At 36.4% G+C, this 17,407-nt stretch overlaps 1 protein-coding gene across 9 annotated transcripts in view; it reads right to left on the bottom strand.

Annotated features, from left to right (window-relative positions):
• The window catches only part of DOP1A (DOP1 leucine zipper like protein A), a 60,264-nt gene that overhangs the window by 21,986 nt on the left and 20,871 nt on the right, over window positions 1-17,407 (bottom strand). For 7 of the 9 annotated variants that reach the window (XM_052682518.1, XM_052682552.1, XM_052682532.1 and 4 more), the window contains 11 exons: window positions 16,392-16,500; window positions 14,633-14,753; window positions 13,876-13,995; window positions 12,308-12,422; window positions 11,908-11,937; window positions 11,273-11,506; window positions 9,453-10,077; window positions 7,029-7,303; window positions 5,428-5,580; window positions 2,007-2,107; window positions 478-737 (listed from right to left, as the gene is read on the bottom strand). In XM_052682518.1, coding sequence (XP_052538478.1) covers window positions 478-737; window positions 2,007-2,107; window positions 5,428-5,580; window positions 7,029-7,303; window positions 9,453-10,077; window positions 11,273-11,506; window positions 11,908-11,937; window positions 12,308-12,422; window positions 13,876-13,995; window positions 14,633-14,753; window positions 16,392-16,500 — 2,143 coding nt within the window. The remainder of the gene's footprint in view (window positions 1-477; window positions 738-2,006; window positions 2,108-5,427; window positions 5,581-7,028; window positions 7,304-9,452; window positions 10,078-11,272; window positions 11,507-11,907; window positions 11,938-12,307; window positions 12,423-13,875; window positions 13,996-14,632; window positions 14,754-16,391; window positions 16,501-17,407) is intronic. The other 2 variants (XM_052682528.1, XM_052682575.1) reach the window with 1 other exon arrangement.

Here is a 17,407-nt window from a genome sequence, read left to right as displayed (position 1 = left end):
AATATATCCACATAAACCAAGCAAGATTACTTTAGTACTAGACCTTAGTAAAACAACATAATTCCCTCAGGAGAAATAACAGTCATACCTACTTGTGATTTAATTAAAAAATATATATATACAATAAACAGAAAGATATTTAAATTGAATCAGTATGTTTTCAGTCAGTTCCACGTTATTTGTTCTAATTCACAAAAGCATTTCACTTCTTTGCTAAGCTTCTACTGAATTCCGTAAGACATAAAACATTCTTTGCATGAGGATACGAATATATTGCCTTAATATAGTAGGGCAATTAAACTTCAAAAGCACTTGGGGCACCTAGATTTGAACTAAAAAACATGCATAAATGCATACGTAAGCAGCAGTCACACTTTTTTTTGCCAATTACGCCAAACAAAATTTGTATTTTAAATATGTAGATAGCAAATTAAAAAATTAACTAATGAACTTTGTAGAGTTTTCTTTCGTACGTACCATCAGCACAGCTAAACTTCTGCATAAAGTGTTTTTCATTTTCTTCTTCAGGCTGATAGGGAGACTTAGTCCAGTAACACTCAGCCTGTACTCGCTGAACAGAAACTCGTTGAGTTTTTGGATGAAGAAGCAATAGGAGCAAAGGCTCAAGGACTCTTGCAATATCGTGTCTTTGAAGTACTTGATTTAACCAAGCCTGTCCCACTGACCAAGTAGAACCATCCAAGCTGTTAAGGCTGTCCAGCATGATAAACAGAGATCTAGAACAGGAAGAAGAATGAACCTCACATATTCTGTATTACCCAGTGCTGCATTGCCTACAACAACCCAGTATAATCTCATTTGAATCTGATACATGACAAATCTCTATGCATTAGAACATATTCCAGTATACTTCTCACATAAAACACCATTGTCTTTGGAACTCCACAATCCTAGGTTTTGCATTTTAGTTCAGTCTATTTAAGAAACTGCCAGGAAAAGCTAGTAATAAAATCAGTTAACAATGCTCTTGCAGTAATAGTAGTATAGTCAAAGAATTTGTTCAGCTCTGAGCGTAGCAAGGTTCGGTTGTCTATAAATGCTATCAGAGCACAAAACCATAAAATGCTAATTCACACAGTTACAATGAAAAGAAGACAATTCATTAAAGGAACTTCTCTTCAAGAACTGATAGAAGTGTATTTGGCATCTCAGTTCTTCCTACCATTGTTATTTTCTTCCTTTTATGGTTTTAGCTTTTATTACCCTTTCCTAAATTGGGGAAAAATAATATGTATTTTTATATATAGGACTTCAAATTTTACCAACTGTTCCACATCCTCCAGCGACACAAGTTCAGAAGTTCTAAGAACTGAACACAGAATTTACCATCACTTCTGCAGTGAGTCACAGAATCAAGGCAAAGAGATAACCCTTTTAATCTGCTTCCTACAGTTAAGTATGCACTAGAAAAATCAAGTAAGGATTTTTCCACAACATTTATGTTATCTGAGGAAGATGAATCCAGTTCAAAGTCCAGATCATTCAGTTCTTTCTAAGGCAGCCTGACATCAGAGATCAGGAGATCCCTTGCTGTTTGTGTGACATTGTACATAAATCACAGATTAAACAAAATAACTTTTATTGCTAACTTGCAAATGTTCCTTAGTTTTTTCTTGTTACTTTCTGTTTTCATGTAATTCATTTTTGTGTGGACTTCTCTTGCCTTTTTTTTTTTTTAAAAAAAAAAACCAAAAACTAAATCACAGTAAGAACTTAGATGTTATGTTCAATACATAGTGAACCACTCTGGGAATCAATGCATTACGTGACCATTCCCTGTTCTACTCTATCACCAACAAAAAAAACTTAACAGCTTCCATAATCATCACTGTGAAAATCAGTTTTCTTAACTATTTTGTTTGCTTCCTTTCTGGCTCTGTTACATCGTATTTCATAAATGCTAAACATTATATGCTGCCAGTATGACTTAATTAAAGCAATTTTGCCTCAAAAGTTTTAACTGGATCACACTTGCCATCACTAACCTGTCAAAGGTACGGCCAAAGGACGATGATTTGTTAATATGAAGGTCACGAGTGAGATGCCATAGTACTGCAAACTTTGCATGAGCTTCCATTCTTATCTTCTGTGAATCAAATTATAAGTTAGATCACAGTATAGCAACTTTTGACAACAACTGGGCATAGAGCAATCTAAAATATCAAGTACGTATTTTTACCAACTTTATATATTCAAATCCTGTCTTCTAATAGCAAAAGCAATAAGAGAGAACATATATTTGTGAATAACATTAAAGATTGTCCCCTCTCTTCATCTTGAGCTTGTCTGCCTTAGTTTTCAGGTATTTAGAATATTTTCAAGTCATACTCAATGTATTAACTTGAACAATACTCATCCTATTCTTATGAGTTACATGTCTCTTTTTTTCAGTTAGTTTATCTATATCTCCACTAGACCTTTGGTAAAGAGAGAGCAGGAAGAAACACACAAGCTGTTAAACAGGAAAACTCAAGGACAGAGAAGCAGAGTGGCACACAGAAAAAAATACTTAGGGGTAGTTAACCAGATTGTAGTGTCTGGAATCATGAGATTAAACACAGTAACCAAGGAAACAAGGGAATGAAAATGTGTTGGTAAGGGAGACATAAGAATTCCCTCGCTACAGATGATAGAATTTATTAAGAAGATACCAATTTTCACTAGGGAACACATAGTTTTGTTGTTGACAAAAAAACATGATTACTACAGCAGATGAATTCCAATGACTGCTAGTAACTTGAAGAATATTTAATGGTGAAAATGGTATTAAAATAACAATTGTTATGTCTTTCTTCACTGCAGCTGGTCAAGGAACGAGTTATTGAGCAAAACTGTAAACACAACAGTGAATGCCACACCATGATAAGAACATCTGGGTAAATCTGTTAAAAATAGCTTTATTAAAGAGACAAGGAAGCTACTAATCACTTGCAGGACTGAACAAGCAAAGTATGAAAATCAGGATGGTCATGCTTTAAAAAAAAAAAAAAAAAAAGTCAAATGTAATCAGAGCTTGAACTAAGTTACCAAAAGTCAGACAAGATGCTGATTGAGATTTTCACTTGTTTCTTTGTGAAACTTACAAACATGAGACCAAATCACAAACTGTGATAACTGTGATGATCTGGCATACTTCCACACCTATTTTATAACATGCAGTTTAAGCTTTGCAACAACTCACATCTGCCACTTTAACACAAATTTTAAGTAAAAGCTACAAAAAATAAAAACTAAAAATGTACAAAACCCACAAAATGATGCACTGCATCAGGTGTTCATTAAAAAAAAATGAAATAGGACTTTGGAAAGAAAAGCATTTATTTAGAAAAAAAAGCGATTTCAGGGAAAAAAAAAAAAAAAAAAGCTGCTGCAAGATCTACAGTTGCACAAAACTTTTTGCTAAAACTTTCTGAATAAAAAGAAAATTTCACTTCCACAAGGACTCCATGCAAGCCCTTGCAATCCACGCTAGTAAGATGTCATTCTCCTCTCTTTACATTTAGCAAAAATGACCGAATGTCCCACAGCAGTTCACAGACCAGTAAAATACTTTAAACTGTAACTCATTAGCAGTTTTATCAAAATGCCAAACTGTGAACTGCAGTGATTAACAAACTGGCTCACAATTGCTTTTGTTGACCTGGTTACCCTGGTAGAAAGGCAGAAAGGCAACTTCTGCTAAATGACACAACCTGAAAATTTCAGTATATGTAAGCAAGGAGTGGCCTATAATTCATTCTGCTGGGGTTGTGAACACAGGTCACTTATTTAAGAATTTAAAGCACTAGCTAAAATGACAGCAAAACAGAAGCTATCATTATAATAGCCAAGGTAATTTTTAAAAAACAGCCAGCAGTGAGTCAAGCAACTTCTGAACAGCAAAAGAAAACGGGAGAAATCCACTGAGATGGATCAGGAGCAAACATGATAGCCTGTGTCAGCAGAACAAGAAATAGGACAAGCTGCAAAATAAGAACCACAAAACAAACACCTGTCATACAGGCAAAGAAGCAGCATTCTTTTCACTAAGAGGTTCTGTTCAAATTGTACTCCATGGCTGTTTAGAGGAGATAGCGATGGAAGAAAAAGGAAAGAGAAGCTTTAGCAGCATACTGAAGAAAGGTACACAGACAACTCAGTTGTCAGGTGCCACATCACTTAGAGAGGATTAGGCAAGCACCACATTTCCCATGGACAGATGCAAAACAAACTAACCCTAACAATTATTGTTACAGCAGTTTAGTAAGTAGCTTGCAGAACAGACAAATGTGAACACTCAGTATTCAACTCTTTCAATGATACAACTACAAAACAGAGGGGCCGTATAACTGTAAAGAAGATTCTTCAATGAGGATACCTAGTTACTGTAACCTCCTTGCTTCCTAAAAGGAAAAAAATAATCTCACAGGAATGCAAATAATTAATGAAGAGAAATGTCAGAAGAGGAAGCTCAAGCATACAGCACAGCTCTTGGGATCTGCAAGTAAAATACACTTACAAGCTACTCTTTTCTCTGATATTTACATTCGTTTTTACAGAAAGAACCATAATCAGATAATGCATGAACGGCCAGAAAGACAAGAAAAGACTTGCTGCCAAAAAACAGAAAGGATACATGGCAGAAGTGATACAAGGCAGAAACAAAATAATACCATCAGACTCAGCAGACTCACTTAGTTTCTCACTGTAAGGAAAAGAACTGAAAGCAAATCTCGTGCTTTAGACGGACAGTGACAAACAGAAAGGCAGATAAGGAGGGCACCTTGACCCAGAGACAGGGATCCACACAGTGCTGAGAGAAGAAATCAAAGCCCCCCCTATGAAAAAAGGGACAGACAAAGTAGTTTAAAAAAAAAAAATAAAAATCCTCTTCTCTTTCTCCACATATTGTGAAGGTAAAGAAGGAGAAAAGCACAGACTCTACTTTAGACGAATTATTAGAAGAAGATACAAGAGTCAGGTGAAATAGGAAAGAGTATACCAGAGGTCAGAAAAAAAGTTGGTAAGGATGCAGCAAAATGAAGGGACCTTAAAAATAAAGAAGCTGTTCAGGGAAAGAGGAGTTGTTAGGAGAACTATCATTAAGAACCCTTTTTATGTATTTCTGAAACAGCAAGACAGCATGAAAACACGGATCAGATACAGAGATTAGGCTAAAATTTCTTGCCAGTGAAAATATAGGAAAGAAGGTCATGGTGTCAGGGTGGAAGAATCCAATATTCTGCATGTAAGATAAGAATATTTTTTAACATTTGAAACAAACTTTCCAACACAATGCAACATTCTCAAAATTCTGAAGTTCATTTACATCCTCCTCTGAGGTACCAAGTCCTTTTTCCAAATATATTTTGCTAGTATCAAACATACACATAAAGCCATCTTTCAGTAACCACACATACAACTTACCTTGTCTCTATGAGTCAGCTGCTGACTAATAACATCTTCACAAATGCTAGAAGATGGTACAAGGTTGTGCAGCTGGTAGAAGAGCTCCACACTCTTCTGATGATGCTGAGGAGTTCCATCACCCAACTGGTCCCAAAGAGTTAAAGCAATATGCTTTGGACATGAAAACAGAAGTTGTAAGAGAGACAAGTGAATGAGTATCATGCCTTGTTTTGAATCATAGAATCATAGAATTACAAGGTTGGAAACGACCTGCAAGATCATCTAGTCCAACCATCCTCCCATTCCCAGTACCACAAGCACTAAACCACATCTCGTAGCTCCTCACCCAGGCGCCTCTTGAACACTGCCAGGGACGGCGACTCCACCACCTCCCTGGGCAGCCATTCCAGTGCCTGACCACCCTCTGAGAGAAAAAGTTTCTCCTAATGTCCAACCTAAACCTCCTCTGGTACAACTTCTGGCCATTTCTTCGGGTCCTACTATTTGCCTGAGAGGCCAGACCCTTTCTCATCACAACTTCCCTTCAGGAAGTTGTAAAGTGCAATGCGGTCTCCCCTGAGCCTCCTCTTCTCCAGACTGAACAATCCCAGCTCTTTCAGCTGCTCCTCATAAGACTTGTGCTCCAGACCCCTCACCAGTTTTGTTGCCCTTCTCTGGACACATTCCAGGGCCTCAATGTCTTTCTTGTAGTGAGGAGCCCAAAACTGAACACAGTACTCGAGGTGTGGCCTCACCAGTGCTGAGTACAGGGGGACGATTACCTCCCTGCTCCTGCTGGCCACACTATTTCTAATGCAGGCCAGGATGCCGTTGGCCCTCTTGGCCACCTGGGCACACTGTCGGCTCATGTTCAGCCGAGCATCAACCAACACCTCCAGGTCCCTTTCCTGTTCACAGTCATCCAGCCACTCATCCCCAAGCCTGTAGTGCTGCATGGGGTTATTGTGGCCAAAGTGCAGAACCCGACACTTGGCCTAGGACCCAACACTTGGCCTAAAGTTTTGTTCTGAACTATGCTGAGTTCTATGCAGTTATGGGAAATGTATATGATGATGGCTTATGACAAAGAGGCAATCTATAAAACTGTTCTAATTGTATGAACATACATAGCTATTTGAAACACTGCAATAGCTAACCACACAAAGAAATCTTGTTACGAGTCAGAATAGGTATCTCCAGAAATAAATTTCCACTTGAAAATAATTAACTACATAACACACCCTGCTCCTGATTTACATTTGTAATTTACAAAAGGTAATAAAAAAAAGCGTGGTTTACCAGACTCATAAATCATGTATATCTATCTCCACTTCATATCTTTGCTAGTTAATGATTATGTTCAATCAGCTCTCACTTATGTTTGAACCTATATTTTTGAAAATAAGTATTCTCACCCAAGCATCCAGTAAAACAATCACAGTGGGAAAAATTACTACATATGTTCATTTAGACATCAACATGGATTACAGTTGTTATCAGAACACTCAGCAAGGAAAACTTTTATATCAAATCAAGAATGACTAAATGGCAACAACTGTCAGTCCTTATCAGTCAAGAAAAAAGTATAAAGAAAGCATCAGTGAGTTGCTGCGCAGTACCTTAAAGAAATCTGTCTTTTCAGCCATGTATCTCAGATTGCCTTGTGTAAGAGGAGGTCTGATAACCACAGCCACTCTTCCCTGGTTAGGGCTAAGAGGCTGAGCTGTTTCCACATTGTTCAAATTTTCTCCAGTGACGAGTGCTACAGATTGAGTCAATCCAACCAAGTCCATCACAAGGGAAATAGTTACACCCTGAACACTGAAATCACTCGCTTGCTTGCAAGCATTCATTAAAGTCTGAAGCCAAAGTGGGGGCTGCACTTGTTCACAGTCTGAAATAAAAATCAGAGATATATTTTTATTTAACAACAATTTTGCTGTGAATTTTTTCTTCTATATTTCACAACCATCAGCACATTTGTACTTTATCTTTCATTTTTCAACCTTGTCACCAAACCTGTTTAGCAAAGTGCACACAGGAGAGATACTTCCTGATGTATCTGTCTGAAAAATTAGCTAATCAAGAACGTAATCTTGTAAGACTTCAAATATTTAGTAACTAAAAAACAGAAAATTTGAAGAAGGAAGGACAAAATACATTGTATAGAATTGCATCCACACAACTTCATACTTTAAGCAAAACTGTACTTTTAGTAGATGCATTTCTCTGCATTCACTGCCCATCTTCAGGGCGTTCTTAATCAGTAAATCATGTTTCAATAGTGCTGCTCATAGTCTGTAATAATTCACACACAAACACGAGTTGGTTCATACTTATTGTTTACATACACACAGAAACATATCCAAATCAAGCCTTTTCTGATAAAAAAAAATTGAAAGAATTTACTGGAAACATGTAAATGTAAAAGTATCTACAAAAACTGATACTTTCAGTGTCAGAAAATTGATCCTATTGATCAGACTTTGCTTTCTGTGTTGGCTGTTGCTTTCTAACTGTTCCCACATTTAACACCACACACTATGCTAACAATCTAAGAGTTTTTCTCTGAATTCAGTGTCTTTATACACAGTCAACTCAAGTGAATAAAGCACCCCTCTACCTTAGGGATACCAAACTATTTTTTCTTAAACACCAGAAAGACTTCTTAATAGGTAAACAGTTCTACAATTAGATAATATGTCTTCACGTATGCCTACAAGGCACAAATACAGCATCTACTTAGAATTAAGGTGATTTCTAATTTGTATAATAATTCTGCCAAATAATTTAGAGCAAAAATATAGCTAACAATCCCACATAACATTCTACTGTTAACAGATACAAATGTTGTTTTGAGACTGAAGATGTTAAAAATGGAATTGAGGCAATAATAGCACACTTACTTGAGAAAATGAGAATGTAGCAATAGACAATATGCAAAATATAGCAGTACAGTTATATTCTCGCAATACAAGATTAATTTGGCTCCTTAACATAAATAACTGATGACACTCACTACTGGTTAAAGGCAATAGAATCATCATCAATATAATTCAAAAGCATTTTCCAATCTCAGGAATCCTTCAATAATAACAGCTTCCACTGCAGTAAAGAAACATAGCAATAGATAAAGAAAAGGCTGGTGCGTGAATTACAAGAATTACCTTCTCCTGTTTTTTCCAGCCAGCCAGCAGCACCTATAGAAAGCAGGGCTCCCTGGAAAGCTTTACAGTCCCATTCCCACTGCTACTCCTGTCTGCCATTCTGCACAGTTTATGTTCACATCTGAAGCAAAACCAAACTCTTTTACAGTTAATCTCAACCACCTGCAATTTATGTGTACTCCTCAAAGCCAAACTGCATAACAGACTCCAAACGCAACACTACAAATGAGAAAGCTCAGCTGGAAAATGAGCAATACAAATTTAAGACAATTAGCAAAGTGAATGGGATTCCTAGAAGTATTGCCTTCGTGTTCACGAGACTTAAGTTATTATTCAAGTTTTATGGGCTTTCTCCTTTGGAATTCATAAGACAATGATGACCAGAAGTGTATAAAAATGTAATAAGCAGGTAGCTGATATTTCGAAGTTTTCTCAATCATCTGCCACAACACTCAATCATTCAATTGTAGCCTAGTAGTATTTGAAAAACAAACAAACAAACAAACAAAAAAACCTCACCAAACCATTAATTACATATTTCATAGTCACATTATGCAAGATTATCACAAAACATTCCTGGATTCATTCAGTAAAAAGGAACACTTGAAAGTCTAGGTACTATTCTAAGGCTTCAGTTTGTATAATTTATATTTGTTATCCCAATTCTAATTGGTTTCAAATCCCATCCCAGCATTGTTCCTGAGGAAATCTATGAAGAAACAGTTAATTTTCAAAAAGCAAACAAACTGATAAAGAAGGAAACTTGTATTTCTGAGGGAAATGGTAAACAGGAGCACACACAAAGAATTAACACAATCATTTTAAAAATGTTTTGAAAGCAAGAACTATAGAAATGAAGAACAGAGTCCAGCTTACCAACTTCAGGCTTGCCAGAATGTAATTCTGAAGTACGGTTTCCCTCAGCAATGTAAACGGGAAAGCTTGAACATTCAAGATAAAGCTGACAAGCAGCAACAAAGGCAGGAAGGTATTCTTTTGGTGAATTTTTCTTGTTCATTTTTTTCACCTTAGCATCTCCTTGTGGCTCTCTATCCCATTTTGCGGTCTGTCCTTGCTCTCTAGCAGCGTCTACCAGAAGCTCTGTCCCTAAGGGCTGAGATGAGGAATTGCTCTGACTGATATACAGGTTGATAAATCTGGTTAGAAACTGTTGAACATACTCCAGACAACACTGCATTGCAGTCTTCTGTATCGTTTTCCCACTTCGAGTTGCTGTTCCCTGTGTTACTAGGGAAGGAGGCTGTACAACAGTTTCCTCAGATCCCACGGTCGATGCTGTCTCAGTCTCTGAGGATGTGCTACCTATAATAGGAATGCCAGGTGCACCATGACCTTCATTTAGTGCTCTGTCAATGTCATCAGTAGTATCTGCCTGGTATTGTACAAACTCTGTGAATCCACTTTCTGATGATCGACTGCTTGGAGGATTTTCACCATCTTCAAACACATCATTGGGATTCTCGAGAGAAACGGATGGCACCTAATTAAGATAGAAGTTAAATGACTGTTTAAAATAGGTTATTTGTTAGTAAGAAAATATTTGTCACAAATGTATCACCCAGTTTTAAATCTATTCCTATAAACACATTTTCTGCAAAATAACATAGATTGTTAAGCATTTTCATGGGCTCTTTCAGTAAGCTTGGCAGATCAACTGATAAAAAACAAGTCTAGTACTGTATGTGGACTTCCAGATACAAAAGAAGTCCACATACTGGACTGTATCAGAAGTGTAGCCAGCATGTCAAGGGAAGAGATGATTCCCTTCTGTACAGCAGTTTTAATGCCACATCTAGAATACTGTGCTCAAGTTTGTGTACTGGAGGGAGCAATCTCTAACATATGGAAATCCTCATTAGAATAATCTAACAGTGCAAACAAACCGTACAGAAGAAGTCACGGAATCTTCATTTTTGGAGATACTCCAAACCAAGTTAGATGCCATCCCAAGCAACCCAACCTAGCTTTAAAGTAGAATCCAACTCTGAAATCATTCCCACTTTGAGCAGTGACCCCCATCTATCACTTGCAATCTCAGTCACTGCATGATGTTCCTTTACTTTCTTCAGCTGGATCCGCTGGAGAGGAAGGATTTCAGGGCATGCCACTTCACATACCTGAAGTGGTCTGGTTGCATGGAACACGTTAAACAAAAATGTTGGAAGAGAAATAATTGCTGGTTGATTTGTATCTTCTATTTCTTTATTTGATATTTATTTATTATTCTAAGACTTGACAATAAAACGACAGATAAGCATTAATCTGATGCACATAAAGTGAGAGGAGAATTAACATGTGCCAGATAGATAAGCAAAGCAGAGAACTCTTTCAAGTCCAGTTACTCTACAAGATCAGACTACTGAAGTGCATCCAGTGAACTTCGAACAGCAGTTTTAGTTAATTACTCTGAAACACTTCCAAATCATAAAATTATATACATGTAATATTAAGTCTGGGTAAAAAACCTTAAGAATCAAGACTTTTTTACCACAATGATGTAATTTCTTTTGATGATCCAAGTTTTATATGTATATTTCTTTATGTTTAGCTAAATCTAATGAAAACTAGTAGTCCAACACTGACTTAGAAAATTCACTTCTCATTAAAGAAAAATGGACGAACAAAAGAAGTACCATTCTTTTTCCCCTGACACTGCTCAATATAACATCAATTACCTTTTTATTTTCCCATTCTTTGATGGAGCTGCTGTGTCCACTAGGAAGCTGCAGTGTACCATCCATACCCGCAGAGAGCAGGGGAGGTTGAACCTTACTAAGGATCTTCGAGCAGAGTCTGAGAGAATCCGTAAGCTCAGACAAGTGCAAAGTGTGAAGATGGCTCGTCAATGCAGAAATCATTCTGAGCAACAGCTGAGGCAAGTGCTCTGTCTGTATTTCAATGTAAGTCTCCTGAAATAGAAATAGTACATCTCAGGTGTTGGAACACAAACTCCATCTTAAAATTATTTGCTATAACAATGTTACTGGCCATCTGATTAACTGTGTTCCAAATGCATTGAAAATTTAAAAAAAAAAAAAAAAAAGAAAATGAAAACCTTAACATCTGAGAATAAGAACTACATACTTTTAAAAATTTAGAAAATTAACTTAACAAGCAAATAACCAACAGATACACTTTCTTTCAGAAGTGTACATCATGCTCACTACATACATGTTACAATGTATTTTAATAAGATTAAAGAATAACACTATTATTTTAATAACATACGAATTTAAGAACAACAACAACAAAAAAGATAAACAAAAGTGTAGTAAGTATAAATAAATGAAAAACAGGCTGATTGCCATACCTGACACAGCACTCTCATGCTTCTAGTAGGCTTTGAAATGAGAAAGCAAAGAATTGAAGAAAGACAGTATAGAAAGCAAAACAGTTTCAACAGTCATTGCTACATTAAGCAATGCCAACAGATGATACATTATCATGACATTTACAGGAGTCTTAAAAGAAAGTTGTGTATCTAACTGACAAATAAATAGTTACAGAAGACCATGCTTGTAATTAATACAGTGGCATTTTGAGAAAAGAAACAGAGGACAAACAACAACAAAAAAGTTTCAGGTATAAGCATCATAACTTCATTTAAAGATGCCCAACAATTAAATAAATTTAACAAAGCAGATATGCTATTTCTGTAGACTTCAAACATACAGTATTCCAGTATTAGCAATAGATAAAGAAGTTCTTACCAAAGAAACTATATCCAACAAAAAATCCACTAACAAGCAGAAATTTGTCAGGGGCAACTCAGATTGCTCATTACCACCTGCAGGCTCAGTTTGAAGTCTGGCGTGTAATGTCCTCCTGCAAAATTCAAACAAAGTTTAAACGTCATTTTTTTTTCTCCTCTTAAATTAACCACATTACTGCAATACAAAGCTGTGCACACCAAAGACAATCCTAACAGAAAAAGGAGACTCCTTGTTTGTTTGTAAGTACCTCACTTGACCCCGCTGTGAGTTCTACTGCAAGCACGCAACCATCCTTTCACTGTAGAAGGGTCTTTATTCATAAAACAAGGAAATGCAAGCTGAAGAAAACTGCATTGTACACCATCACTTACAGCAATATTTAATGCCACAAGCATGGTCACCAATAACAGAATTAAAGGAATGGGGCTACTGAAAATTGTTATTTTGAAGAGATCAAAAGCCAAGGCATTAAAAATATAAGATAAAAATAACCAAAAATAAAATAAAATGCCCATGAAACTTTAAAGCTGCACAAGATGAAAACAAAACAAGCTCATCTGAACATTCACTTCACTGTCAAATACCTGCATTGCTTGACTATCAACAAGATGACTTTTATAATTTAGACAAAACAAAAACATCCTCTGTAAGCGTGCTGCTATCTGAAAATATGATAAAGGATACAAGCAAAACAATTTGTTTCTCCAATTCATTCATGAGGCTGGTGGGATGTAAGTTCAGCCAAAGTTTTGTTCAGCAGTCAGGAAAGCTGCAAAGCTTCCAGGTGCAGTCTCACCAGTGCAGAGCAAAGGGACAATGACTTCCCTAGCCCTGCTGGCCACACAATTCCTGATGCAGGCCTGAATACCGTTGGCCTTCTTGGCCACATGGGCATGCTGCTGGCTCACATTCACCAGCTGTCAATCACCAACCCTAGCTCCTTTTCTGCCAGGCATCTTTCCATCCACTCTTCCCCATGCCCACAGCACTGCATATGGCTGCTGTGACCCAAGTGTAGGACCTTGCACTGAGCCTCGGTGAATGTTGTGACTGGGCTCAGCTCATTGATCCATCCTATCCAGATTCCTCTGCAGTGAATTCCTACCCTCAAGTTCAACAGCTCATCCCCTCATCTAGATCTGATAAAAATGTTCAACAGAACTGTCTCCAGCACTGAGCCCTGGGGAATGCCACAGGTCAGTTGCAAATGAATCTAAACTTAATTCACGTGGACTCTTTGAGCCTGGTCAATGAGGCAGTTCTTCACCAAACTGTATACTTTTCCAAGCAATGAGCAGCCAGCTTCTCTAGGATACTGTGAAAAACTGTGTCAAATGCTGTACTAAAATTCAGATAAACAACATTCACAGCTTTTCCCTCATCTATTAAGTGGGTCATCTTGTCATAGAAGATAAGCAGGTTAGTCAGACTTACAGCCTAGATGATCACATTTACATTAGGTTAAATTCTATGATGAAAACAAAAAGAAAAAAAGAAACCAAACAACTATAAAACAAAAGATAACTTCAATTTTACATACACAGAGAGAAAGTATTATTTCCTACCTACAACACTCTTCAAACCAACGAGCAATGTAATCCCACATATAATAAGGCTCAAAGGAATTGAATAGGAGATTGGCAGTTTTGATCAATTCTGCTGTTTTCTTGTTTTCCCTCAGTTTGCTAAAAGAAAATAAAAGAAATATTTAATATTTTTATGCTTCATTTCTGAGTTACTTCACCACATGTCAAGTTCATCCCCCAACAACTGATGCTGATGAATCACCATCTCCCCCAGCTCCAACCCTGCCTTAGAGTTCAGTACAGCAGTAGGCCCAGTACACCCATGTCTCTGTATGGTTGCTAGCCTTCCGGTCTGTTTTCTCATTATCTCTCCCATTGTTGTTTCTTCCACACTTGGGGCTTCCCTCTTCCGCATTTTAAGACAGACATCAGAAATGTTAAAATAGTTTTTATACTTCTCTCTATCTTCAATTTTATTCTATGATACAGCCAGCAAAAATACTGAATTTCAGCTGTATCGAGCAAACATTTTTGTCATGGAAAAAAGAAAAAAAAAAAGAGTAAATTTCATTGTAAAAATTGAAGAAAAAAAAAAACAGAAAAAAAAAAAGCAATATCCCTGCAGACCTTAGCACAGAGCACAGAAGTTGCAATTGCTATCAATAGAACCCATATCAGAAAGAAAACAAGGTCACAGTCTCACAGGCTTTGCAATCATGGCCTAGATACAGCATGCTTTCAGACACAAAAAGGCTTTTTTTTTTTAAATACAAAATACATTCCACGTATCATTCACCTGCTCAGCTGCGTGTGATCTTTGTTGAAAGAAGGCTCTGCCTGAAGCTCCAGCTCTGTTTTGCACTGTGTATATAATGTTCGAAATACTTCAATCAACACATCCTCTAGGATGGCAGGGCCTAAAGTGAAATACCAGCAATTACAGTCTTGTCAGTTATAACACCATAGCAATCCACATGTGAAACTTAAATAATTACCTAGCTGTGGTTACTGGAACCACAAAATTCCTTCCGTTCAATTTCATAAACTATATACATTTCAGAAAGGCTTTTTTTGTTTGTTTGTTTTTTGCTTTCTAGAAATAACCAGGCAATTACAATAACCAGAACTATAATAAATCACAAGAGAATTTTTTTCCCATATGTATACAATGATTGCTTGCACACAAACACGTCTAGTTCAAAAGCAAAACACATTAGCATAGCTCATGTTCAAGCAGACTCCCAGGTATTATTAGCTTCATTGAAATATGACTTCATAGATTCCTAATCAGAGGTAGCTTTTAAACAACTATTTTGGAATACCTGCTCAGAAGCTAACTCATGCTGTTAATATACAAAAAATATACTTAAACATTTTAAACCAAATTATGCAAGATAAAACATTCTGAACATTTTCCTTTTAAATTGAGGCATGTTTTGTTTAATTCCAGATAGAAATATGGGATTTTTTTTTTCTTTTAAATACCATCTGCTGAGATAAACTCTGAATTTTAAGGGAAAAAAAAATTTACAAACAACTCTTCTGAGATCAGTTGATTAGTTCAGAAAGTGATCCTGATGAAATATTTGCTTTCTGGTCATGTCATTTAGCCTCATTTAACTGCCTTCAGTGACAGTACGATCACTGAGTCAAGCTGAAATCTCACTAGCTTCTTCTGTGTCACTTTGCTGAAAGAATTCTCAGAGTGTCACTTACCTTATGAAAACTTCATGTGCACATTGCCTCTCAAAAAATAAACTGGCCCCAGAAAATACAAACTGACCCCAGAATTCAAAAAGTATCAGGAAGACAACAAGTTCTTGTCAGATATTTTGTTCTTGGTAGTCTGTCTTAACCACTTTCTTTTCAAGTTGCACCCTTACAAGTGATGCATTTTTAAGCTTTTATTACTCTACCCTCAAATTTTAGGGCATACACAGAAAATTCTGCTAATGTTTAGTCACCTTTAAAACTGTTGTAATAAAAAAAAGGCTTAATTGTTGTCAGTTCTTTCATCTTACCTACTTTCATTCTCAGTCCTTTGCACTTACCTGCTGAAAACTGCATGTTAACATTTAAAACAGTGAAAAACAAAAATAAAAATGAAGTAATACTTGCTTCCTTACAGATAGTAATTTTGTAATGAAGTGTTTTGTCGCTAATATCTCTGATCTCTCTGTGTACATTAGCAGAATGACCATACTGTTCCCAAAAGCAACACCCAAGATTTAAAACAGTAAAGTCACTATTTGAATAAAGAAATGAGAAATAGTGTATTTGCATTTCTTTCAACATGCTTTTTTTCTGCCTATGACTTCAGCTTTCTGTTCCCTGTGGTGAACGTAGAAGAAAATGACTTTGAATGAGGATAAATCTAACAACCACATTAAATAATTGGCTTGGAAGATCTAGAAATCCAGCTAACCGGCTGATACTAATGCTGTCCTTAGGAATACAGCTTTGTTTTAAGTTGACCAACAGAAGAAAAAAAAACAACAGTTATGCCAAGTCATGTAAAACAAAACAAAGACTAGAAGTAGGAAAATGAAAATTACCCAGTTCAGGCTTATCCAGCAAACTGATAAGAATTCGAAAAGGCTTTAAGTCTTGCATTAACGTGCTTTCTTCTCCATGTCCATTAACTTGTAATATTCCAGTCATGGCCTACGAAGGACAATAGTGTAAGAGAGAAAAGAAAAACCAAACAGAAAACAGTTTTTGAAGAAATCAGCAGGACTGCATATAAATGGAAAACTCTTAGTATTGGAAACCATTATCTCACTGTAGCTCATTGTCTCCAAGTTTTAACACTCTCTCAGTTTTGCCAAGGAGATAAAATTCTCATCTACAGAAATATTAACAAGTATATACCACAACTCAAAAGAACACCCAGTAACATATTTTAAATAGGTAACATCTCACAGCTTCCTGAAAATACAAAAGACAACAAGAAAAGTAATGAAGAAACTCATTGAGAATGTAAGGTAGGCAGACATAGAATTTAAGGAAGAAATAAAAAAACAATCTATCCATCTATCCCACAAAAATCTATGTTGTACATCACTTTCTTGACTAAGTTGAAGAGACAGCAATGACAATTTCAAAACAACAGAAAAACTGAGTTTCTGCACTAAAGCAGTTTAGAGTACAAGCTGTAGAATTAAAAATAGCCCAACTAAACTGCTACAGACTCAGTTCAGTTTTCTCTGTTGCTGACATTCCTTTTTTTATTTTTTTTTTTTATTTTTTTTTTTATTTTATTTTACAGCTTCTGAAGAAGAGAAAGAAGGAAGAGAGGAAATGAGGCAGGAAAACAGATTCAGCTTTTATATCCACTATAAATCAGGTGGTATAAGCCAATATCTTGAAAGAGAAATCTTTTGTACTGCAATGTGCCTTTGGAAGGTCAGAATTCTCATTACATTATCTCAGTGAATAAGATGGGAGGAATAAATGAATAAGAAGACATACAGAGAAGGCAGCAAAAAAGAATAATGTTTTTGAAATCTTCTCAAAGACAGCAAATGGTTTTTACAAGGCATATGTAATTCATATTATGTAGACCAAACAA

Source organism: Tympanuchus pallidicinctus, unplaced genomic scaffold (genome assembly GCF_026119805.1).
Source record: "Tympanuchus pallidicinctus isolate F22 unplaced genomic scaffold, pur_lepc_1.0 scaffold1, whole genome shotgun sequence".
NCBI lineage: Eukaryota > Metazoa > Chordata > Aves > Galliformes > Phasianidae > Tympanuchus > Tympanuchus pallidicinctus.
This window is presented reverse-complemented; position numbering and strand designations above follow the sequence as displayed.